This window comes from Diadema antillarum, unplaced genomic scaffold (assembly GCF_040938485.1).
Source record: "Diadema antillarum isolate AM-2024a unplaced genomic scaffold, OU_Dant_1.0 seq00000353_RagTag, whole genome shotgun sequence".
NCBI lineage: Eukaryota > Metazoa > Echinodermata > Echinoidea > Diadematoida > Diadematidae > Diadema > Diadema antillarum.
The window spans coordinates 208,510-236,148 of NW_027271359.1; the positions used below are offsets into that span (position 1 = coordinate 208,510).

General features: G+C 37.8%; 1 protein-coding gene across 1 annotated transcript; it reads right to left on the reverse strand.

The window, feature by feature from the left end:
- Positions 1-15,509: 15,509 nt before the first annotated feature.
- Positions 15,510-21,507, reverse strand: LOC139731051 (patched domain-containing protein 3-like). The gene is made up of 3 exons (XM_071641929.1): positions 20,514-21,507; positions 17,783-19,435; positions 15,510-15,576 (listed from the first exon to the last, which is right to left on the reverse strand). The coding sequence occupies exons 1-3, from the start codon at positions 21,505-21,507 to the stop codon at positions 15,527-15,529; spliced, it is 2,697 nt and encodes an 898-aa protein (XP_071498030.1). The 3' UTR covers positions 15,510-15,526.
- Between the last annotated feature and the right edge of the window lie 6,132 nt (positions 21,508-27,639).

Consider the following 27,639-nt stretch of genomic DNA (forward strand, 5'->3'; position numbering starts at 1 on the left):
TGACATAAAATGCATTTTTTCACACCAATAATGATATCTGGTGGCAATGATTTGCCACTCATGTTATGAGTAATAAAATTCTTTATCCATTTCCGTTTGAATGATGAAAATCGGTTGAATACTTTTTGAGATATATCCACAAATGCTAGGGGGGAACTTATTTTTTTTGCTGAGTGTATATATATATATATATGTGTGTGTGTGTGTGTGTGTGTGTGTGACCGTGCATCACAAAACAAACAAAAAGTCGCACCCCTTGATTTTATGTGAGGACTCAAGAAAGGTGAAACAGGTAAAACGAGTCAGTTTTGAGTTTTCCATTATATCTGAAAGAGCTATTCTTCTTCTACATTATCCCTAAGTTTGGGATCATAAATTAAATGGGAAAGTGGATTTTGAGCAGTTTTTCTACAACCCCTTTTTGGTAAAGTAGTGTGATCAGGTTTTTTCCTAAGAGGCCCCTTTTAATTTCTTGAAAATCCTTTGCACATTCTTCACTTTAAACTCTAATAACTTTGGAAGTGACGATTCTACTGTTTTGAAAGCTGACATTTATTATGAACAGAATGTGTTAATCAACCATGCTCAATTTCAGCTTAATTTGATAATCCCTTCATTGTTGTAGCTACAATGGTTTACATCAAGGTTTTTGTCCAATTCATGGCACGGGTAGCACGGCTTAGTAAAGATTAGGCACTTGAAGAAACCCTGTACTTCACAGCCTCTTTTCTCAGTTCAAACTTTTCCAGAGTGTGCTTTCTTTCGAATATCTATAGGTTAGGAGAATCTATTTGAATTGAATTATACATCATTTTAAAGCTTAGAGTCTGCTCTTTCAGAACTTGCCTTCAACTAAAAATCCATATCTGGCGACTTTTTGTGTGTTTTGTGGTGCAAGGTCACATTATGGTCAAATAACTGTGTGAGTATACTGCGTTGAAAATACGACTTTATTATTTTCTGTATCTATTGCATTCCAATTTTGCTTGGATGATTATTGATATAATCAATAAGTTAATTATTATGTAAGAAATGCACGCCCTGAAATGAACGATATTGACCCCATGTTGAATAATAACGCGCTTATAACATTCTGTAAATTGTAACACCTATAAAAAGGCAAAGATATAAACAAACGAAGCTTCCAAAAGAAAAAAAAGAATACAAAAACAAAGCAAACAAGAAAAGAGAAAAACCTAATTACACCGAAACTTGTACACACGATTGTCGGATTATGAGTTGTTGACAAGAGTAAGTCGTCTAATTTAGTTTTGTAGGAAACAACATGTGAGACTTTAATATTCTAGAATTTAATCGGTTATCACGCATTATAGGGCTCGACCGGGTAAATAATTCCTCATAGAGACGTGTGTTAAGATTCAAATGTCAAAACATTCTGTAAAATAGCTGGAAGAATTGAGGTGTTTCATCTTCACTTACCTGGATAGGTGAGCTATACCCTGTCATCCATCAAATTTCCAAGGCAGGTTCTTCGGCTCAAACTCTGTCCAAGGGTCCGCAAAGCCAGACTACGAGTTCTTTTCACTAAAAATATCACTTATTTTCCGTACACGCACCCAATGAAATAATGGTCCCTTCAAATTCCATGAGAAAAGCTTTCATCTTCAAACCAAAATGCTTTTTGTAGAGGAATTCATATTCAATATCTGCAGCCATTCAGTTTATGTCAAACTGCGTTAACGATTTTTTATTATTATTTTTTATTTATTTATTGTGGCCCATCTTTGGTACGAATTTGTAAAGGGGTCTGGGACATTCCATTTTATTTATAGGTGTGAGCCCTATAGTGCAGGTCATTTTATTTCTTATTTGATTTTTCAACATCATAAATGTGTTTTTGATGATATTTGCCCCTACATCATATAAGAAATTGCACATTCAAGGGTTATAAAGCTTCTCAAAGAGACACTTTTGAAAATGATGCCCTTTGGAGTTTTTTTTTCAAAAATAAATCTTGCAGTTCTTCATAAGATGAATACACAGATGCAGGTAGTTATTCTTAATTAAGGGGTTGTCATCATCACCTTATTGCCTAAAAAGTACTGCAAAACACTTTTATTTATCAAACAGATTAACTTCATGCATCTTGAGCTGTTTCAGTGCTGGCCCAAACAAAGAAATACATTAAAACGACACAACCATTCAAAGTTGTGCGATACTGATGACTTGTTTCTACCAAGATGTAGTATCCACAAGAGCATAATAAGAAAACACATTGTAGTGTTTTTTTTTTGTTTTTTTTGGGGGGGGGGGGGTGTAGAGGGGTAAGGGGTGAGGGGAGGGGGGGTAGGGGTAGGGGGGATGGATTTGACAGAATAGATCAACGTAAACCAGTAGAGCTTGTATGGGATGAGTACTTCCTATTGACTTGTGTGCATTGCGTGCATTATCTGTAGGGCTCACACGGGTAAATAATTCCCCGTAGAGACGTGTGTTAAATTCAAATTTCAAAAAAAAAAAAAAAAAATCTGTAATTATAGCTGGGAGAAATGAGGTGTTTCATCTTCACTAACCTGGATAAGTGAGTTATACCTTGTCATCCATCAAATCTCCAAGGCAGATTCTTCAGCTCAAACTCTGTCCAAGGGTCCGCAAAGCCAGACTAAGAGTTCTTTTCACTCAAAATATCACTCATTTTCAATACACGCACCCTATAAAATATAGTCCCTTCAAATTCCATGAGAAAAGCTTTCATCTTCAAACCAAAATGCAGTTGTAGAGGAGTTCATACTCAATATCTGCAGCTATTCAGTTTTATGCCAAACTGCATTGATGATTTTTAATCATTTTTTTTCTTCATTTATTTTGGTATCTTTGGTACAAATTTGTGAAGGGGTCTGGGACATTCCATTTTATTTACAGGTGTGAGCCCCATAGTAAGGAGGTGGACTCCCGCCTAGAGAGGGCAGCAGATCGACTCAACGCGTTTACAGGTTGCAGTTAGCCAGCACACACTTGGGCAGATGTTTAAACCTTGGAAATGTGCAATACGTATCAATTATCATTCAAGTTCACCATTTGTTTGTTTGTTTGTTTGTTTGCTTTTTTTGCTTGTTTATTTCTTGTTTTTATTTTGGTTCCGGGGATTACTTCATATTATTCTAGACTTACTAGTCCTTCATGCTACACTTTTTTTAAATATTACTTATAATAATAATAATAATAATAATTGCATTTATATGGCGCTTCATACTGACGTTTCTAAGCGCACTTTGCTACTCATACAAATAGACTAGAAAACACAATAACATTAACAAAATTAACGTTAACAGTAACAAAAGAAGAAGAAAGAAAAGAAAAGAAAAGAAAAATACATGTGATACAATGGTACAATAATTGATAACTGTGTGCGCCTCCAGAAAAGAAAGAAAAAAAAAATACATACATTGAAATCATTTTTTTTTTTAACTTTAACGAGCTCCAATTAGGAGTTTGTATGTTCTTATATCATTACATCGTATGATGTAGATATCGATTCAAATAGGAAAATGCATTCTTGTGGCTAGTAGAAGTGGTGAAAATGAAGAGTTTGTACGCAAAAACCGATAAGTCCATATTTGCCAAAGGGAGATATTTGCGATTAAAGGTCAAGAAAAATAAAAAGAATACTAAGACAATTTCTGCTTCTTTTGACCATAACTTAAAAATGTACCTATATATTATGTAGTGACCAATATCATTTAAAAGGTATCATTTTGTACTTTATGACAGAGACCGTATCTCAAAATCTTCAAAAATGGACTTATCGGGTTTTTTTGTTTTTTTTTTTTTTGTTTTTTTTTTGCAAACAAACCGTCTACAAATGTTTGTATACCGGTGCCCAAAGGTTGACCATTATTTTAAGAAAACTCTGTTACATTTCAGGGTCATCTGGTATGGAATTCGAATCCCGAGGAAACTCGTTATCCCTAAAGCTGCATCATCATCGGTAGGGGGGGGGGGGTGAAATTACCATTACAATATTTGTTTTAATTATTCAAAGATCACTGAAGAGGAACTACATAATGCTGCTGCTTATATCGATGGTTGTGAATATCGATCTAATTATCAACTCTGGAACGCCAGTATGAAAAAAAAACAATATAAACATTTTCTTTGTTCGTTGCTGCTCATACTTGTTTATCCCTCTCCTCTCTCTCCTTCTCTCTCTCTCTCTCTCTCTCTCTCTCCGTCACATTTCCCTGTCTGTCTGTCGTTCTTGCTCTCTCTCCTGCTCTCTCCCCTCAATTCTCCCCAGGCTCTCTCTCTCTCTCTCTTCTTACTGTCTCGTCTTATGAATCCACTCATCTTTTTCTCTTTTTTACTCTTGTATTTTTTTCTACCTGTCATTCTCCTCTCCTCTCGTTTCTTCTCGTCTCGCTTCATTTTCCTTGAAAAAGCCATTCATTTTAAAATCCGTCATTACTCCTCGATCCAATGCACTTATGTTCATGGTACCGTAGTAATGTGACTGACTTTGTGAATTATGTTACTGTAGCTTAAAGGGATCATATAGTTTTGGTTGAGACCTAATTTCGGATTTTGAACATTTTTTGGTTAGATAATGAGAAACCTCTTATGAAATATGAAAGAACATGTAATCCCATGAGGAATTCAACGTTTGTTTGATGAAAATTGGTTTTGAAATGGCTGAGATATCCAAAACAGAGCGATTCTAAGAAGTGTGGGACCCACACTTTATTATGATCGCTTTGTTTTACTTTGTTTTTGGATGTTTCAGTCATTCCAAACCCGATTTTATCAAATAAACTTTTGATTCCTCTTAAAATGGTATGCTCTGTACTATATTATAATTGTTTTCTTGGTATCTCGCAAAAAGTAAAAAGCCTAATTCTCATCTCCACCAATACTGTGTCATCCCTTTAAGTTCCACAATGTTATTCAGCACATGTTTTACAAGTGCTACAGACATTATGGCGAAGCATGCACAAAGGCTACAAAGCTACGTGACTCGTGCAGATCATGCGGTGAAGGCAGCGACTTTATTGTCACGTTTTATGTACATTTCCGAGAAACAATTTCTTTTGAAATGCTGATAAATACTACAATGGAGAATACTGTAACGTAAAAGCGACCATTAGTTTCCTCTCCATCGCCACACAATCAATCTGATATGATTCAAAATTATTTTACACAAACATCCCCATATCATTTTGTGTCAACACGAAGTAAATCAGCAATAATTGCGATTTATGTTATATAATCATTTTGAAATTACATTTATCCCATAATTTCAGTAAAGTCCACTCATTCTCTATTCTTCTGGATTGTACGGTTACGCGTTCAGTGCAAAAATACATATCTATAGGGCAAAATATCACAATAAATGTTTGAAGTACGAAATATAGTACATGTAACTGTTCATAGTCAAATACATACAATGTATACTATTTACAGACATTATACAAACATCATATTAGAAATGAAATAAGTAGCATGTCACTACCTGATACATGTGAGTGTAATATCATCTTTAGAATTGGTGAGCAAATTGACATAACATTTGCGTTAATCATAGTGCGTAGAATTTACATAATACGTTAGCACCTAAAAATATGTCAAGGACTTTTCCACCTTGAAATAGAGTATATAAGCCCTGTGGTCCATATAGCGATTTAAAAAAAGAAAATCGATGACAATCAGATTGTGCCATGTGTCACAGGACACGGAAGATTCTGCAAACGGCAATATCGGCCAAATATTTCATACTTTACGTCGCGTTTGCCTGAAAATTTATGTGCATTTATACATTTATATGTGCCATGCGTGTGCCAGTGAATGTCACCGAATGAATAGTTATTATTGGGGTCGACTGAGGAAAAGTTTCTATGTTCAACCAATAAAAATTGATCATGTGACTGGCGGAAGTTAGCACAACAATTTTACCAAATCCTCAACTCACTCTGTACCCTCATGACTAACGCCATCAAGGGTCGACATACACCTACACCCACACACCACACACACACACACAAAGAATTTTTTTTTTTTTTTGAAGAGTGAGTGTACTTGGGCTTCAATAAGAGCCTTTCATGTTTATCTAGTGTTGATGATTTCGTGGGGGGGGGGGGTAGAGAGGAAAGGATGACCTCCCTATTAAAGGAAACAACTTCAATACTTACAATCTGTGTTCTAATAAATGAAATGACCATGCTCCAAATTCCAGTGTACAGAATGGTCTTCGCACATAAACAATCCGTGAATATAAAGTCACTTTAAATATCTTGGCATTTGCTTGTGTGTGTGTGTGGGTTTTTTTTTTAACAAACACACCATAATAACATAAACTTACACAGCATAATCTAGTCTAAATAAAGCTAGTTCGGTAACTGTCATCATTCACCACGAAATGAAAGAAAAGATAAGACAGACTGATATCAGATCGCGGTTAGAAAACTTTACAAAATGAGACAATTGTGTCTGGGACAAAAGTTTGATATCTGAGCTAATTCACAGCATAATAATGTTCTAATTTTTTCTTAAATCTTTCAATATCTACTTTTGTGGTGATTTGAATTGATTTTATGCATATATGTGACCTGCACCACAAAGCCAACAAAACGTCATCCGACATGGATTTGAGATTCCTAAAGAGCAGACTTTAAGCTTTAACAATTATGTATAAATCAATTAAAATGTACTCGCTTAACCAGGGCGGTGAGTCTCACCTCCCTGCTCTTAACACATCTAAATATTTAAAAGCAAACGCGTAGGTCTACTCTGGACAAGTGTTTATTGAGAAAAGAGGCTCTATAGTATAGAGTCTATTCAAGAGCTTAATCTTACCAAGCCGTGCTATATAGGTACTCAATGAATAGGACAAAAACAGGACGTGAATCTTTGCAGCATAGACAATGAAGGGATTATAAGATTTAGCTGAAATTGGTCATGCTCTATTCAGTTGTACAAGTGGATTTTATTTATTATTAACATATTCTATCCATTACTACCAACTTTCAAAGCAGAAGCATCATCTTTTTAAAAGTTAATGGAGTTGAAAGTGTAAGATTGTGTACAAAGTGTTTGAAAAAGAAACATTAAGACAGACCTAATGACATTATTCTGCAAAAAAAAGTGTTCTGAAAAAAAAAGGCTAAAAACATAATATCCCATTCGTTCTGTGATCCCACACTTTACCATTTTGTAGACGGAGACCTGTTCTTTCACAAAGAAAAAAAAACAAAAAACAAAATAATACAAAAAAACCCCACAAGATTGACTAGGTTGACCCATCTCACTTTTTTTTTTTTTTTTTTTTTGGGGGGGGGGGGGGGGTCCTGACACAAAATTAGTGGGTGCGACTTTTTGTAGGTTTTTTTGCTGCATGGTCACATATCGGCCGTAATCTGGCAGAACTGCGTATCTCCTTTAACACATTACGCCAGAAATCGGGTTTAAAGATTCAATGTTACACCTTTCTAAACTGAGATACGATGAGTTGCATTTTTCCTCTTTTCTCGGTCATAATTGGTCTAAAGAATTTATTTCTAGCAAAAAAATGACAATTTGACCTTTTTAAGTAGTAAAAATTACCAATTTAAAAAACTTACGCAGTTCTGCCAGATTAATCGTCGCCAAATTTTTGCGATCGTAATCTGGCAGAACTGCGTATCTCTGGTCACGTGCCCGGGTTGATCAGCCAGAACTGCGTAAGTTTTCGGCCATGCGGGGGGTTTTTCAGGCAGAACTGCGTATCTCTAGGAGTTACGCAGTTCTGCCTGATAAGCACGTGTTTAATCAGGCAGAACTACGTATCTCTTTTCGTGGTCAACCACGTGCTTATCAGCCAGAACTGCGTATCTCCTAGAGATACGCAGTTCTGGCTGATAAACACGTGGTTTATCAACCAGAACTACGTATCTCGGTCTATTTTCTGCGGGTTGTCTATCGTATTTTACCATCCATCCTCTCACTATTCAGCGGATGCAGTGTCAAAACAATGAATATTTTAGATCGAGTACAATTTTGTTGAAATATTTGTATTGTATAAAGTCATCATTATTGATTCACATTCAATTTCATTTTATCCATTCATTTGTATGTGGAAAATAACTTGCTTTCCCCAAATGTTGTCAGTCTGTGTTCATGTTTCAGTATTATTAGCGGCACAAGAAGTACTGCTGCATCAAAAGCCTGGCTGCTGCTTGGGTTATTGTCGATCTCATGGAGCATTGCATTTGGATTAAGAATAATATTAGACTAGGTTCTAGATGTTAAGCTATATTGTTCATCAAGACTACAGGTACTACACTGTAGACCGTCTAGACCGTAGTCTATTCAGGCCTAACGATACACTAGACATCTAGAGACTAGTAGAGCGGTACGTAGGAATCTGCATACGATACTAGGCCTACTGATCTCATTATCCTAGTATTCCTACTCTATGCCCAAAGTAAGAGTAAGCCTAGACCCTTTTGGCTGAAGGCCTAAACTCTATTTAAACTAAAGAATACTAGGAGCTAGGCCTGACTAAAAGTTTATTTACAGCTTTATTAGAAAATAAAAAATAGACCCTAGTTCTCGTTTGTGTCGACTCCTACTGTAGGCCTTATTGTCACTACAGTACTAACGTTAGGGTAGTAGTGTTCTAACCGTTACTATCTACGCAGGCCTATTAAAAGCGTACGAGAACTCTCGAACTCTGTTTACTCGATTGTCTAGGTCTATGTAACATCCAGACGTCTATTTTGGGGCGTCATTATAACAGACTAGTAGATCAATAAAAATGAGTTTCTAGATTTTCAAGTCTAGACTCTAATCTAGATCTAGACTCTATATCCAGGTAGGGGCTAAATCTACAGCTAGACTGTTTATTGGGGATCTAGGCCTAGAAAGTACTAATGTTATAGTAGATCTAAGAACAACGTAAAGCCTAACCTGCCTATCTATAATGACTAACGGTAAGACTATAAAGTCTATAGCCTATAATGTCTAGTAGTACTAGTAGTAATGTATAGAACACGGATCTAAATCTAAGTTTCAGATCTATTTCTAGGGCTAAATGTTTATAATTTAGCGTTTAACCTGTAGATTCTAGATTCTTCATATTACAGATTTCAAGAATGTCTGGCCGAATCAAATCTAGAAAAATAGAAAACTGAGTAAAGACAGAATAACCGGCGATTCATCCTAAGTTAAGTAACGGTAGGCCCCAGTAGTCTAGTAGGCCCCTACTGCACAACTCTACTGAGAGTACCGGTACGGTACCCGTATTAAAAAGTAAACTGTAAAAGTGTTAGTATTGGTCAATTTCTGACGTCTGTAGGATTGGATCGAAAATGCCATCGTTATGGACGGTATCCCAGATATTCATTAAACTTCTCGAGATCAATCCCATAGATCCAAGCCCACTAACCGCTTATTACAATGAAAAACAAAATAAGAAGCTATGGTCAATGGATTACAGATATTGTTGTTCGCGTGACCTACGCTACCGCACAGTACATTGGTTTCACGTACACTAACAATGGACAAGTGCTGCAGCAGTTACCTACTAAGTAGGCCTAAAGTTGACTGGAGCGTGATGTCAGACAAGATGCAAACTATAACGTTTGTTAGATCTAGAAATGCTCTAGGCTTAAAAAGCATTAGATTGTAGCAAAACTTAATAGTAAGGCATACCGCATATTGACCTGTTTTGAAGCCTGCCAGTCTATGAAGGGAAAGAAAGTGGCAATTTCCCCCAAGAGTAACGAGGGTTATTGCTTTAGCGCGACTGTCGTCGTGTACAATACACGTAGCCGTACGACGTGTCTAGCTAGCTAGCTAGGCACTGCTAGCCTGAACGCGCAGCGCGTTCGTCACTACCAAGGTCGCGCACGCGCGTGTTAAGATATACCATGTCCGTGCGGGATGCAGGAACACCTTGGTCCAAGCGTTGTCGTAAGTCGACTTACGCAGTTCTGCCTGATTAACATCGGAAAATTCATTTCGAATCTCGACTTACGCAGTTCTGCCAGATTAATCGCCCTCTCTCCTCAGGAATTTTGCCAAAATTACTTTCTAAAAATAACTTTCTGTACCGATTCACAACTTATTTTTTGGCCCACTTGAAAGAGCATGAGAAAAAACACACAAAACACTCAAAACCTGAAAATCGACCAAAATCGACTTAGGGAGTTCTGCCAGATTACGGCCGATATTGATTAAAACTGATCGGTTCAAAGCCGGGTTCTTATCGTTCTTAGATATCTTTGGATTTGGGGTAGCAAAAATAGATAATTTCAATCTTTCCAGGGGATATGTCGCTTTGACTGTCAAAATAAACGAAATATTTATTCGTATCAAGAACACAGAATGCAACAGCATCATATAGCAATACCTCCCATTTTTTCTTGGGATGTCACCTTAGGGAGGCATTATAGGGTTATAACTATACATTAACGATATTCTAGAGCTTAAGGAGAAAAATATAATTTGTGTCTCCTTAAAGTTTTCAGCTACATTTGATCCCATCATATCCAAGCATTTACTGCTGGCTACGCTTTGTACACATTTTTTATACACTCTTCCCTTCCCCTTCCAACTTTGAGTCTTATAACAGAACCATACTGTGTGCATAAATAATATAATTATGTTATAATAATGAAAATATAGATAATAATAAAAAAACAAGAAATGATAATAACAATACTACTACTACTACTGATTATTATTATCATTATTATTATTATTATTATCATTATTATCTTTATATGTATACATGCTCGTCAGAATAAACACATAATTTACATTCGGGGTCACACAAATTCCTTCATACGTTCGATTAGTATACAAACATCAAAATATGACAGCAATATATTTCTTTGATTATAATTAGGCCCTATACACATACAGGCAAACAAAAACTCACAGATATAAGGCAATTATATACAGAAGACAGACAAATAGGAACATTTATATATCTAATCATATATATATATATATATATATATATATATATATATGTGTGTGTGTGTGTGTGTGTGTGTGTGTGTGTGTGTGTTTGTATGAGACAAAGAGCAAGGAGCTTTAAAAAAAACTGCCTTTGCCTCTATTCTTGAAACGTTTATGTTGTAGAACTGAATGGTTAAAGGGGATGGCTAGTAACTGATGAGTGGGAATGCTGGGGGATGATTGTTCCAATCCTTGTGGGATTCATTTAAGAGTACATTATATATCTATTGATGTGTGATTTTTTTTTTTCCAGAATGGTCTCATATTCAAGTAGTGTGCAGTTTAATGTTTCCAGGTAAGCATGCCTGTACGGTGACGGGGCCATCCCCTTTACGCACCTCATGAAGTAGAGCGAATAGGGTAGATGTTACCAGGGAAGAATAGATTCGCTCAGTTTTTGTCACTTTATTCTAAGATTTGATATCACTGCCTTGTTGCCTCCACACCCTCATTTCCTTTCTTATCAAAGTCTGTCATCAGCCATCAGTATGTCGCAAAATACTTGAATGCGACTGTTGTATAACATGTGACCCTGCATGCATCACAAAACAAACAAAAAGTCACCAGGCATGGATTTTTAGGAAAGGACAGATTCTGAAAGAGCAAACTCTAAGCTTTAAAATGATGTATAGCTCAATTGAAATAGTCTCTCCTAGCCTATCTGAATATTGGAAAGAAAGCACGCACTCTGGAAAAGTGTGAACCGAGAAAAGAGGCTGTGAAGTATAGGGTTTAAACAATCTGTCTTTTCAAGCACTTAAGGTGTGATTTCACGGAGCACACGAACGATTTGCGAAGGATGCGAATGACAAAATCCAACATTCGGAAAAGATTTTCTCCGAATGTGTTCCGACAATGAAGCCGAAAACTACTCTTGCGCAATTTGTGCGAAGTTTCCACGACGTATGTGACGAATGTTGCGTGTATCATTGCTAAAGTACAGCATGTTACGTACACGAAGAACACGCGGCGGAAATGCGAACAACGAAACATTTTCAATAATCATGGGAGAAGATGTACCCAAGGAGAGGTGGAAGCTGTCTTGAGTGGAATCTTTTTTCTTTCCTCTATTTCTCCTTTCTTTTTCTCTCATTTCTCTATCGTGTGCTTTCCTACATTTGTTTGTACAGTTTGTTTTTGCAGTTCCTCCAACACGTAATCTCTATAGTTCAAATGAAATTTTACATACTTCAGATTAATTAAAATGTATTCTGCGATTTTTTTTTGTATATCAAACACTTTTTTCTCTTTGCTAGTCTTTATTTTTTTTTGTTACTATAGTTGTTGATATTTTGTTTGATGTTTAGATGTATGCTACGATTTGTATTTATAGAAAACGTATAGGTCATACATCCCCCAAACATGCGCTAAACGTTCTTGAGAGTGTCTCAAAAGGTACGCGAACAGTTTGCGATTACTTCGTAAAATGATCGTAAAAAAATTCGCAGATTTCGCGTAACATACGCGAGACATTCTCCAAAGATTCGGAGTCTGTTTGGGGTTTCACGAACATTTTGCGAACATCGCGCGTGTCTTGCGAAGGTCTTGCGCATATGACGAGGCTTTAAAGACACTTTCGAGAACAACTCAAGAGCAAAATTTTAATCACGACCAAGTGTGCGGAAAAGGTTCGCAAAAAATTTCAAACTTTTTTGACATTCTCGCCGAAGTAAAAACGACATTCGCGAACAATTGACGACACTTCCGCACCCTGACGTTCGTTTGGCGATCTTTTGCAGACTAAAATACGAATGCTGGATTTTGCCATTCGCGTCCTTCGCAAATCGTTCGCGTGCTCCGTGAAATCACACCTTTTTTAGGTGTGATTTCACGGAGCACACGAACGATTTGCGAAGGATGCGAATGACAAAATGTAACATTCGGGAAAGTCTTTCTCTGAATGTGTTCCGACAATGAAGCCGAAAACTACTCTTGCGCAATTTGTGCGACGTTTCCACGACGTATGTGCGAATGTCGTGTGTATCATTGCTAAAGTACAGCATGTTACGTACATGAAGAACACGCGACGGAAATGCGACCAACCAAACATTTTCAATAATGGGAGAAAAAGTACCCAAGGAGAGGTGGAAACTGTCTTGAGTTGAATCTTTTTTCTTTCCTCTATTTCTTTTTACTTTTTCTCTCATTTCTTTATCGTGTGCTTTCCCACATTTTTTCCCCTAGGACCTATCTCCACTAGTAAAGCATTTCTTTTTTTGCAGTTCCTCCAACACATAATCTCTATAGTTCAAATGAAATGTTACATACTTTAGATTATTTTAAGTGTATTCTGCGATTTTTTTTTTTGTATATCAAACACTTCTTTGTCTTTGTTAGTCTTTATTCTTTTTTTTTACTATAGTTGTTAATATTTGTTTGATGTTTAGAAGTATGCTACGATTTTTATTTGTAGAAAACGTATAGGTCATACATCCCCCAAACGTGCGCTAAACGATAGCGAGAGTGTCTCAAAAGGTACGCGACAGTTTGCGATTACGTCGTAAAATGATCGTAAAAAATTCGCAGATTTCGCGTAATATACGCGAGACATTCTCCCAAGATTCGGAGTCTGTTTGGAGTTTCACGAACATTTTGCTAGCATCGCGCGTGTCTTGCGAAGGTCTTGCGCATATGACGAGGCTTTAAAGACACTTTCGAGAACAATTCAAGAGCAAATCACAACCAAGTGTGCGGAAAAGGTTCGCAGAAAATTTCATTTTTTTTTTGTAAATTCTCCGCCGAAGTAAAAACGGCATTCGCGAACAATAGACGACGCTTCCGAACCCTCACGTTAGTTTGGCGTTCTTTTGCAGACTAAAATACGAATGCTGGATTTTGCCGTTCGCGTCGTTCGCAAATCGTTCGCGTGCTCTGTGAAATCACACCTTTAATCTTTACAAACAGTTGGGGCAACAACGTTGAATGGATTATTAAATCAAGTCGAAATTAAACATGCCTTATTAACACATCCCGCCCATTATCAATTCCAACTTTCAAAGCAGTAGCCTTATCCATTCAAAAGTTATCAGCCTTGAAAGTGAAGAGTGTGCAAAGGGTTATCAAGAAATAAAATGGGGCCTATATGGGGCCTATAAGACATACCTGATCTCACTACTTTACAGAAAAAGAGTTGTAGAAAAAAAAACTGCTGAAAATGCACTATCCCATTCATTTCATGATCCTAAACTTATAAATAATGTAAACAAAGGGTAGTTCTTTCAGAAAATATGAAAAAAAAAATCAATATTTACCTAGTTAACCCGTTTCACCATTTTTGAGTCCTCACGTAAAATCAAGGGATGCGACTTTTTGTTCGTTTTGTGATGCAGGGTCACATATTACACGTTAACGGTAATTCAGCCTTTTGTGGGAATACTGTGTACATGTGCTTATCCTCCATTAATATCTTTTGTCTGAGGATAATCCTTTATCTAAAATTTCAGAAAAAACAGTATCACTGAAAGTCTTTCTGAAGGGGGAGGGGTATGCTAGGAGCTATTTAGGACGTTGTTTAAAAAGGAATGATTCGTGTGTTATTATTCCCTATTGAAGGGACCAGGAATTACAAGAAATCGTGTTCCTCTGTTTCTACCAAAAGAGAGAAAAAATTGTATTTGGTTGACAAATGAGTAAAGAAAATGGAAGTCCTTCAGCATTCAAGAGATCAAATTCAGGCCTCAGCATCGATATCACTGCATGCCTGTCACAGAACCATGATATTTTGGATAATAATTGACCCACCTGGTAGACTGTGGGCAAAGCACCTCTAAAGCAATACATTCGAAGTTAAATCCAAAGTTTTGTCCACATCATTACGTTGCACCTAATTGATATTCAAGTTTACGGACGACCAAATGTGACCGTGCACCTCAAAACAAACACAAAGTCGCACACACTGATTTTGCGTGAGGACTGAAAATAAGTGAAATGGGTCAACCTAGCCGAACTTGACTTTTTCATATTTTCTGAAAGAGCGGGTCTTCTTTTACATTATGCTAAAATTTGGTATCACAAAACGGGTGGGAAAGTGTGTTTTTTAGCAGTTTATCTCGAACATTTTTGGTAGAGTAGTGTGATTAGGTGTGTCTTTAGAATCCCTTTTTCATTTCTGAAAAACCTTGTCCACACTCTTCACTTTCAACTCTAATAACTTTTGAAAGGATAGTGCTACTGCTTTGAAAGTTGGCATTAATTATGGACAGAGTGTGCTAATGAGGCATGCCTAATTTCAATTTAATCTGATAATCTCTTCATTGTTGTTACTCTGGTGGTTTACTTCCTGTTTTTTGTCCCATTCATCGCACAGCCAGCACGGTTTGGTAAAGATTAAGCGCTTGAATAGACACTGTACTTCAGAGCCTCTTTTCTCAGTTCACACTTTTCCTGAGTTTGTGCTTTCTTTCCAATGTTTAGATAGGTTAGGAGAGTCCATTTGAATTGAGTTATACATCATTTTAAAGCTTAAAGTCTGCTCTTTAAGAACATGGTCTTAACTAAAAATTCATGTCTGGCGACTTTTTGTTTGTTTTGAGGTGCAGGGTCACAAATAGTCTAAATCTTGTCAAAACACTTATGCATCTGGTGCAAAGGCGGCGTTGTTATGCACGTTGTTCGGCATACCTAAAAAAGGAGAAAATTTCGACATGGAGAAAAACAAGCCTTTTAAAATAAAGTAGACGCATTTACTATTTCATTGGCTTAAAAACAGTCTGAGTGAATATTGATATGAGGAAATTGTGGGAAAAACATAATGATAATTTTCAATTGAATAGCATAACTTCCCCCCCCCCCTTGATCCTGTTTGAGGGCTGTCATCCTTTGCAAATAAAAAAAGCCCCAAACCAAGCCAAACTGTACATAATGCTCCCCAGTTATCAATGCATATAAAGGCAAAAGCAAATTACACTCAGCACAAAAAGAAAGAAAAGAAAGTAAACACTTTTTCGAGGTCATATTTGTCATCGAAGATTTCTATGAAAATCAACGTATTATATACCATATTAAAGGTTATTTAATTGGCTATGAAGTTAATAGGGTAATTAAGAAGAGAAATGTACACATGGGGGAGCACATTCGTGTTTGTCTTCCAAGGCACAATATTGAAAATTGCAAAAATTGACATGTTCTCTTTCATTTGCAAATGACCTTCACGATAACATTGACAACAAAAGACCAGTTTAACATAATGCGAGACATGAATGAAATAGGAAAATAAGGTTTTGTTCTCTTTATCTCTTTATAACCTCTAGAAAAACAAAATGGGAAACTAAAGGGGAAATATAAGAATTTTCTATCAAGTCACACTTCAAATGACATAGCTTTAAGCTTAAAGCTTAAACATGATCAAATGAGCAGAATTTCTTTAATTATGTCTTTTCATCTAGTGATTTAAAAATCCATGTTACAATTTCAAGAACAAAACATTATTTTACAATTTCCTAATTAAAGAAAAAACTCGCGATTTTACCATTTTTGTTAATTATTACATCTTCCCTTATTTCATTGGAATTTTGATATGACGTAAAATACTTTATTTTCCTCCATTATTAGTAGCCCTCATTGATATTTTGGGCTTTAAAGATATCACAGAGATCAAAGGTATATTTTTGCAACTTAATTCATGTTTCTTCTTGTGTGAAATTTGTTGTTTGTTCTTATTGTTCTATGGAAGAGCACATACGCAAGAATGACAACTTGTTCAGTTTGGCATTTTTTTTCTTTTGTGCCCTGGAAGGGAAATACAATGTTGTTTACTCATGCGTAAAGTTTCCCCTTTTGTTGACCTACCAGGTTGATAGCCAATCAAATGTGACCCGCTACAACAAAAGGATCCTAAAGTTGCTGACGGGTGAAGCGAGAAAATCGAGTTTGAAGTCACGCCATCAAAATTGGTCAAAACAATCGGATATCTGTTATGGGCATAATTTTCTAGTCTAATGTTTTGTCTATCATCTGCCGAAATTTGTAAGCTAAATAATCAATAGAAAGGCAAGAAATTAGCGTTTTTCCGGGACATTACTTTCCGACTTTCAACCTAACAGAAACGTGTCCGAAGATTTGTATTTAGCGCTGCAACTAGACTCCGCCCCTAGCAACGAGGGAGTGATCTTATTGGTCAGTGCGTGGCATTCTGGTTACTGATTGGACGTGCGTAGACCGCTGGCGCTAAGCTTGAATGAACATTGCGGAGGTCGCTAGGAGCATACCTTCTATTGTCAAGCGGTGAAAACTGTCTCGCTTCCCCTTGTTCATGTTAGCGTCGGAAGGAAAACTTTCAAGGCATTTTTCTCGATACTCTGATTCCTCATTCACTTGACATGCGCGAATAAAATCGTCGATATCTCCGTAACCGAGTACTTTTATGAAATGTGTTATATATGACATCGAAGTAGAAGAGTAAGGAAATAATGTCATGTCAATTTCAGAAAATTGTCCTCCCCCGACTTTCGGATCCTTTCGTTTTAGCGTGTCACAAATTACCTTCAATATGGTATAAAGTTGATTAGCTTTCAGCCAAATATTCCATGAGAAATCTTAACTTGAAAAAACGTTTGCTTTCTTTTTTTTGCCGAGTGTATAAACTTGTTCTTAAACCAATGTTAAAGCAAATGTCTTGGGTAAAATGGAGCAGTTGCACAAAGTAGGCATGCTTTTTCAAATGGGAGAATAAAATAATACAATTATTTTCAACAACAAAATATATTTTGCGACTTGAATGTAAAAATATACTCAGTTATTGTAAAGTCGGATTAAGCATTGTCACATTGGCCTGATCGGCAACAATTTCGTGGTATTTACCGGTATAATTACGAGGTATACAACTCACCGTACGAAGATACGCGAACCTTGTTGTTATCCTGTCGATCGTCACCTTCATTGGACCAACAGAAGCAGCAGCCGAATGATGAGAGGAGGACTGGCAGAAAGACAAGACTATGAAGAATCCCAAAGAGCATCACCAGGAGCATCACCTTGAAGAAGGCGACAAATATGTAGCTGGTTGACCAGTTTAGGGCGATTATTGCGATGATTGTAGAAATGGCTCCTTGCAGGATGGGCATACCGAGAGAGTAGAGCGCCATCACGGCATGCTGAGATGCCATCGAGAGCCTATCTCTGTGTTTGCCGTCGTACTCTTCGGGACCAGAGAGAAAGGAGTACGTGATGTGGGCGGAGAAATCGACGCTGAATCCTATGCAGAGAATGAGGTTGATCATAGAGATACTATCCAGACGTACGTCCCACATGGACATGTAGCCAACGATACCAACCTCAATGGACGCGATGCACAGGGCTACCACCACGGAGCAGATTAGATTGGGGATGAGAAAGAAAGCGACGACGAACATGGCGGCGATGGCTATAGAGAGATTTTGGATTGTGACAGGTCGGATCCTGGCATACTGCTCGTAAACGATGAAGAAGGGTGAAAACGCGGTTAAAGTTATGCTGGCTTCACTTGCCTTGTCTCGAACTTCACTCATCATCTGCACTTGCTGGTTTGTGGTGACCAAGCCATCTCCCGTGAGTATGAATCGGGATGACTCTATCACAGTGTCGTTGGAACCTTCCTCGAAAACGATGTCTTGTGAGTATCTTGAGAAAGAGGGGTTAACGAGGAATTGGTTAACAAGTAGGCGAGAGAACTCATCTGGGTCTGATCTTGTACTTGCCGAAACATTTGCTGCATCCAGGAATTTCAGGAAGTCCCGAAGCCAAAATTCTGTGTACTCAGAGGAATGAATATATTTGCTGCTTTCGAAATCTTCTACGATAGCCTCCAAATCTTGCTGGACTTCGGCGTCACTGTAATTAAGCCTTTTCTGGATGACAACAGAAACATAAGGCCCATAAGTCGAAAAATGATCAGACTGATGCTCGAAGAAATCGTAAGCTGGTGACCCGGAACGTGCCAGTAGCTTCAACTCCAAACCCTCGGAAACATTCAAGCATCCATAGATTGCACCACCCAGATAGGCGCAGAAAGCAAGCATGGTGAGGAACTTTACTCCGGGTTTCATCAGGAATGGTCCGTAGTATTCTTTGAAAAACGTCATAAGACCGGTTTCACAGTTTCCGATCGTCTTTTCACGGCGTTGTTCTTCCGACAGACCACCTGCGCAAAAGAACTTGTATGCCGTTGAGGGCGCTTCATCTGGCGATTTTACTTTCATCAAAGTCCAAACGTGACGATTCGCCGCCTCCCTTCGACCAGTGAGTGCCATGCAGGCTCCAAAGAAAGTAATCTGGAAGATATAGTCGAAGATGACTGCGACCCCGGTATACAGACAAAATACGCGGACCGCTGGTAGTGGGTTAATCGACCCTATACCGAAGGCGAGGGCGTCGGTAATGCTGGTGATGGTGATGGAGACTGCCGCCTCGGAGAAGGCCTTCCCCATCCGTTCCTCAACACTGTCACACGGACTGGTCTTCCGCCAAGCAGCAAGCATGATGAACATGTCATCAATCCCGATTCCTAGATGAGATGAGGTTTAAGATGAAATCATGAGTAAAACAAACAAAACAGAAAATGTTTTCCTTTTGATTGCTTTCCAGATTAAGTTCCTTAACTCTTTATGTGCCGTGGTGTAACCCCTCTGTGTGCCATGTTATTCTGAGACAGCAACGCAGTCATGCTTTGGGGAAACATTCTGTTTTTTTCAAATCCATGTAAGTTCAATAGATTTTCGTGACTTTGGATATGTAATGAGCAAAGTTGTGAAGAAAATGCCAAGCTTTCCTGTGATGTAAATCTTGTAACAAATCTATCATCGTTTTTCTTTTAAATGACCAGTGGCTGCATTACTGTAAAGGCACTGGAGGCATGACATCGACACAGAAAACAGTGCCTGGAACTTAAATTGTGTTAGCAAACTCAGTTGGGAACACTACTTTATAGCCAATCACTACATATAATGCGAGCTACATGTGACAGGAATGGAATCAAGAGAAACGCTTTCATTGTACTGTGGCATTTGGCTATATAGAGCAGAATATGCTAAGTTGGCACGTCATCGCCTAAGTCGGGCATGCGAACATGGCACATGATAATTATAAAGAGTTGATATTCTATTCTATAGGTACTGCAAGAGTTTGCCATCGTCTGTTTCTTTCAGGCTGACGAAGTACGGCAGCTATCTGTAAAACAAGTTTGTTCGTTACCAATTGTGATAGTCGTTTTATTCTGTGGACTGGCTACTTTGCTGAGTTTTTGCTTTGCTTTCTGTTCTAACCAAGACAGGGAAAAACACAATTCTTTAGTCGGAGTTTGTTGATTTCGTTTGAGAGGTTGACACTTGATATTGTATTCAACAAATTATTGATCGTAAAACGTATTTTGAAATGTAATTCATTACTATGTGCACACAAAAAAGAAGACCAAGTTCATATCGTGAACCCAGCCTCAAAGTTTTGTTTTGTTTTGTTTTTGTTTTTTTAGATAAAACCACCCCCAAACAAAAAGTTGTATATCTACTAAGTCAATTGGTCCTAAGTGAAAAATGTAGTTCTGAAAGGGTTCACCGGTCACTGCACACTGTATACTTAACACTTACCAATGATTAGGAATGGCATTGAGGACGTCACAATGTTGAAGTTGACCCCAGCGTAGGAAAGTAGTCCTAGAGAGGACGCCACGGCAAGACACGCGGAGATTGTTCCCATGAAGCCAAGAAAAGGTTTGCTGAACACCCAGTCAAACATCACACATGATGTGATGGCGAAAGTGAAGAGTAACGTGTACGAGATGGAGAAGAGAGGGATGACGGACTCCGTCGAAAGGCTCACTTCACTGTCCAGGGTGTGGGAATGGATGAATGAGACAGATATTGCGTCGGACTCAAAGTTGTCTACAAAGCTCTCGAATTCAATCTCCCACTCCATACCCTCCTCCTGGAGAAGGGGTGTGGTCTGCAGAATGTAATTCAAGGCGAAAAGTCCAGCTCTCACGATTGTCTCGTTGTCTCTCAGCTCTACATCTCCTAAGGTAATTCCAAGGAAGTAACTCTCACCGTTCGACGCTTCGAAGAATGGGTAGGTCAAGTTCACGTGTTTCAGGTAACTGACGTTGCGGTTGAGGATCTCAAGGACTGGGTTATCCACGCAGACACCCCGACTCATGGCGCAGAGAGACTCGTACGTGAACGACGTTCCAGTGCTGTTGGTTACTGATACGTTCCGCAATTCACGGTCGAAGCGTAGTATCTCGGAAAACACGTCCTCCACTAACACATCGTCTCCTGCTTTCGGGGCTAGGATGATGTTTGCGGCGAGATCGTCCGTGCCGTTTCCGCGTGTCGCCGTGTACTCATCGTAGTCGGTGGGAAAGTCATCGTATACAACCACAGCGTCGTCACGAGCTTGGCTGTTATCCGGAGTGAAAAGAAAGATGACGTCGGTGTCGACCTTCAGGAACATGATTCCTACCGACAAGGCTGCCGCAACGATGAGGGAGATAAGGATGAATACGGAAGGCCATCGCGAGACAAACTTTCCGTAGTTGTAAAACAGCCGAGTCAGGCCGCGATCGATACAGTCACACTTAAACATTGTTGGAGCCTTATATTCAGGTGGCAATTCTTCAAATACTGCCAGATATGACAAACTGGATTTCCATGCGATCGACGATTTTCTTTAGAGACGAATTATTCTCCAGCTTGTCACCAGTCTGTTCCACTCGTTTTGATCAATCTGCACGATTAAGTTTTGAAACAAAACCTTCTATAAACAATGTATAATATAAGAAACACATACACACTCATGTACCACATACCAACACCACCCCACTTTTGTCTATAAAGAGTTTTCTTCGTAAAGGATCTTAATGCACTTTAGTGGGTTTACCCCTATTTCGCACAATTCCCCGTTTCCCTTCAAGAAGTCCTTCTATAAAGAGTCATTACCAAGAAGTACCAACAAAAAAATACAACGAATAACATCCTGCGTATGTCCTGAATTTAAATTTACATTATTTTTTCCTTTAATAAGGGTCCTCAAAAAAATTGTATTCATACAGTTCTTTTGACAGTCGTTGTGTTTAAGCCGTTCACTCGACAGATTAATTCGAAACTGAGCTTTAGCGGCCATCCGTGTCTTCAACAGTGAGGCCGTTTATTGTCAGTACCTCATCAACATTCATCGTATACGGACCCTAGATACTGGAATGATCTCTCCCCCGAAATAACAAGCTGCTCGTCTTTATATTCCTTTAAACGCAAATTCAAAGAGTCTTTATTGAGTGAATATCTTGCAGACACTGAATAGTCGTAATGTCTTGGTATGTTATTGTCCAGTCAAACATGTTGTCAACACGCTGCAGATTCCATTTTGGGTCTTGTCATCAGGCTCTCTGAATTCATCATTAACAATTCCACATTCTACTTCGCTTCCCTCTCTTCCTCTTTCCTCTACCTCTCTCTAACTTTCTATGCAAAGCTTGACGGCAGGCACCAAATGGCTTAATAGCTGTACATGTTACTTTCTGTGTCTTACTAATCATATTCTTGTGATAGTTTTAAAGCAACAACAGTTTATATTATATATGTGACCCTGCACCACAAAAAAAAAATCGCCAGACATGGATTTTTTAAAGCAGATTCTGAAAGAACAGACTCTAAGCTTTACAATGATGTAATACTTAATTCAAATGGATTCCCTTAACCTATCTAGATATTGGAAAGAAAGGACACACTCTGGAAAGTGTGAACTGAGAAAACAGGCTCTGAAGTACAGAGTCGATTCAAGCGCTTAATCTTTACCAAGTTATGCAAGCTGTGGAATGAATGGAACAAAAAGAAAAACAGGATGTTGACCATCGTAGCAACAACAATGAAGTGATTATCAGATTAAGCTGAAATTAAGCATGCTTCATAACACATTCTGTAAAAGATTAATGCAAACTTTCAATATTGTAGCATTACTCTTTCCAAAGTTATCGGAGTTGAAAGTGAAGAGTATGGACAGGGTTTTTAAAAAATGAAAAGGGGGCTCTATGAGAAACACCTAATCACGCTATTCCATCAAAAAGTGTGAGAGAAAAACTGCTGAAAACTCAAGTTCCTGTTTGTTTTATGACCCCAAACTTTATTATAATGTAGAATAGATTAATTGTTCTCTTCAAAAAATATGAAAAACTCAAGACTGGTTAGGTTGACCCATTTCACCTTTTGTCAGTCCTCACACAAAATCACTGCGTGCGACTTTTTGTTCGTTTTGTGATGCACGGTCACATATACCAAAGTAGGCTTTATAATAATGATAGATCGGTCACAGTAATGGTTCACACTAAAGTATTTTTTTCTTCTTTTTTATCACATAAAATTTGGCAACCTTACATCATCATTCTGGTCTTATCTTCTATCCGTTCTCCGTTTTTTTTTTCACAATCACTGATTACTCGGGGCTTACAACCAAACAAGCTACCTTTCATGTAGGTCCCGTCATACTTCTCTTACATCAACCCCATTTCGATTTCGATTTTGACCAACTATCATTACACGTAACTACTGTGTTATCACTATGTATATTGTTTGTTTTCTGCACATTGTTCACAGGAAAAAAAACACTTGTCTGATTTCTGTTGTAATGTTCATACATGAGAAGTATGAAAATAAAATAAATTGAATTGAATTGAATTGAATATGTATTATTAAAAAAACAACAACAACAAACACATTGCCCCACATAACAACAATCTCTGTCAGGTAAAATGCTTGTACAAGATAGGGTTTACATGCCCTTTTCCATCATCATCACCGTTATTCTGCATTATCATCCTCACCATCATCACCATCACCATTATCATAATCATCATCATAGTTGTCATCGTCTTTGCCACGATTTCTTTGGTACAATGTAATTATATAACACAATCCTCACAGGTAGTATTCTACTCAGTTTGTTGTGTGTTGATTTCTGATCGACCATGCGTGGTAGATCGCTACAGGAAATCAGGATACAAGATGAAATTTGGATATATAGGCCCTTTCGCAAGAAAGTTGTTTCGTATTTATACCTTTTTGAAAGAAAACATGAATTCTACCTAAATTAACAAACTTGTATTGATGAATGAACGTCTATTTCACCTAAATCAACAATAAATAAATGCCTAGTTAGACTTAATTTATACGTTCTCCTCGGATTCTAACTTCGAAGTTTGAAAAAAAAAATGTTTCAGGAAACGAAAAGTTTTTCGGGTGACTACAATGTTAAGTTGTTTTATTATAATTTTATCGATCTTACTATCATTTCTCTTACATCGGTTGTTCTCTATGCCTGGCCCAGCTCTCCTATATTTTGTTTCTTTTCTGTTGCTTTTATTTTTACAGAATGATCTTTTGAACTTTGATAAAGCAGTCAAGCAGTTTTCATTCGACATAGAATGTGCAGGTTAGGAAAAGGTACAAGGTCTGTTTGCCGTGAGTCTGTGTTTGATTGATACACCTTCTCTTTTCAAGACATCTCGCTTTGTTGTAGAACGTTGACGAAAATGTTGAATTCTTCTTGTTGATCTACGTACAGCCTCGATATCATAATCTGATTTTGGAATAACGTTTCAACTCGATCTTTTTTGTTTCAGTTACATGGTTACGTCACTGCATAAATTATGCTTAAAATGTGTGAAGATATCTACGTATATGTACGCCAAGTGTATAGATCTGCTGTTAGTGAGTGTCATGACTGTCATAGGGAAAGTGTTCTGGAAGAAAATGTGTGTGTGTGTGTATGTGTGTGTGTGTGTGTGTGTGTGTGAATGTGTGTGTTTGTGTGTGTATGTGTGTTATTTTAAGAATGAATGCCAAATAGACGAAATGATCTACTGCTATCACGTGGTCAGCTAAACTAAGATCGATGACTAAAATTGCGATTTAGGAAAACCGTGTGTCAATCGATCGGTTTTAATTTTGATACATCGTTGATTTCCAATTTGTCTATCAGATAAATAGGAAATCAATGAGTTGTGACTTGTGATCCCATTACATCATTAATATGCAAATTAGCTGAAAGCGATACAACTGCTTTTCAGGAAAAAAATGGGCATCTAAGCGCCACAACGCCCATATCATATTTCTTGTTTTGATGAAAGCAATACGTCACAATAATCCAGGGTAGCCTCTTCAGTTTCATCTCTTCTCTACCACAGGGCCCCGTCATTACTACTGCCATGGGTCAAGAGGATCATCGTTTGATAGAAAACACACACGCGCACGCGCGACCGCTTGCACGCACAAATTCTCGGTTTTATAGGATTCATTTTTTTGTTGTTGTATAATCAAACTGTATCTAATCTGTTCTACTAGTACAATGTAGTAATGACATGGTTAAAAACAGTTGAGATGTTTGGTAAACGGTTTCTCAATCTATGGGCTAAGGCTGCCAAAGATTACTTTTGTATTCAATACCACTTTGCCTCATTTCGTGCCCGCACAAATTCTCGTCAACGGTGTAGACACTCGGTTTTATAGGATTCATTTTTTTTTTAAACACAGTGTATCCAATTTTGACTAGTAGTAGTAGTAATGACATGGTTAAGAACAGTTAAGATGTTTGGCAACCGCTTTCCAAATCTATGGGCTGAGGCTGCCAAAGATTACATTATTTTTTAATTAAATTCACGCACTCATTCAACTGACTTTATGTAGCACATAATAATCAATATTCGTCAATACATATCTTTTCTTTAAAATAGATACCATTGATCACCACCCATTTACAGGGCAAGCAGTTTTCATTTTGTTCTCTTTGTTTTGTTCACAACATTGGTCCAAGAAATGATCACATGTGAGAACTATCTCATCACTTCATCAACATGCAAATTAGCTGAAAGCGATACCACCGCTTTGTAGCACAAGAAAAAAAAAAGATGGACATCTAGCACCACAACGCCCATATCATATTTCTTGTTTTGATGAAAGCAGTACGTCACAATAATCCAGGGTAGCCTCTTCAGTTTCATCACTTCTCTATCACAGGGCCCCGTCATTATTACTGCCAGGGGTCAAGAGCTCATAGTTTAAACACACACACACGCACGTGCGACCGCGTGCACGCTCAAATTCTCGTCAATGGTTTAGACACTCGGTTTTATACTATTCCATTTTTTTTTTTTTTGTTTAAACACACAGTATCCACTCTTTACTACTGGTAGTAATGACATGGTTAAAACATTTAAGATGTTTTGACAACCGTTTTCTAAATCTATGGGCTAAGGCTACCAAAGATTACTGTTGTATTAAATTCATGCACTTTGCCTCATTATCAAAATACCATTGATCACTACGCATTTACAGCGCACGCAGTTTTCATTCTTTGTCTTGTTCAAAACATTGGTCCAAGAATTGATCACATGTGAGAATTATGCACTTAAGTTCGATTCTTATAGATATAGAATGTACACGTTTCTATAATACACACATCTCAAAAAAAAAATCATGTTATATTCGGCATTTTTTATATTCTCTTTCCAATGCAAAAACCTTCCATAGACATAGATAGCGCCTAGTGATTAATGTCCATTTATACAGAGTCTAACGATACCGCTCTCCGGAGCTCTAGGTATTGTATGTTGGTTCGTTCGTATTTTATTTTGCTTCTCAAATGAAATCAAATAAGAAAATGAATAACATCAATGTGACAAATTCAAACCAAACGTAACCAAATGACAAAGGAGCAATACAAAACAAAAGTGCAGGTTATAATACATGCATTAAACATCTTTGTAAAACATTGATATTTACATATAATACAAATAAGGCAGTACATTTGATTGAATAAGGAAGCAGAAGACCGTCAGCATAAGCATAGCTTGACTGGGCTGATGGCCTCATGCCTCATGTATGCCCTACTTGTTCTGTTACTTACGTTTTCTATGATGACTCGTGGGATCATGCTCTCGGCGCAACGCGCCATACGCTTGTGAAGTGGTTGATAACAAAGATATGTAGGCCTATATACGTACACATATACATACATACATACACACATACATACATTACTATAATGAAGGAAATAATAGCACACCGACAAGACATCACCGGAGCTATCAGCCGAGTATTTCTGTTCGTAGTCTTGCATACTGACAATATACCCTGTACGGCGCTTCTGGTGTGATTTATCTGCTGTGGATGTTTTTATTACTAGCGCACGTCAAAATCTTCTTTGTGAAGATTTTTTTTTCCCCCTTTGAAATGAAGAAACATTCATAGATAACCATGCATGGCGCCTGGTGAATGCATGTACACTTAGATGATAGTGGCGGATGAAGCTGACGCTTTGCTCATTCGCTGTCTTGTTATTGTGTATATTTATACTTCCCCTGGTATTCCCCATTTCTCTCGGTGAGAGATCGGGATGCGCACGCCGTGCCTCGGTTTATGACATGGTTAGGGAAGTAAGGAAAAAAAATACAGGCGTCCTATGCGAACCTTACACTCATATCTAGGGTACGAACTGACTGTTCCTGGTCGTGGTAGCACGTCATGTATCGTATGACATGTTGCTAATGTGATGCACCAAGAATGTATTGTATGTACATTTCGCAGTGAACGCACAGGGTCACATGGAGTTCACAGTACAACAAACTAAATCATAGCGCCCTCTACGGAACATTTTTTTTTCCGAGGCGTTAGACGGACTAAAGTACCGAGTGCAATCAGAAATATCTCTTAAAGGTACTTGAAAATT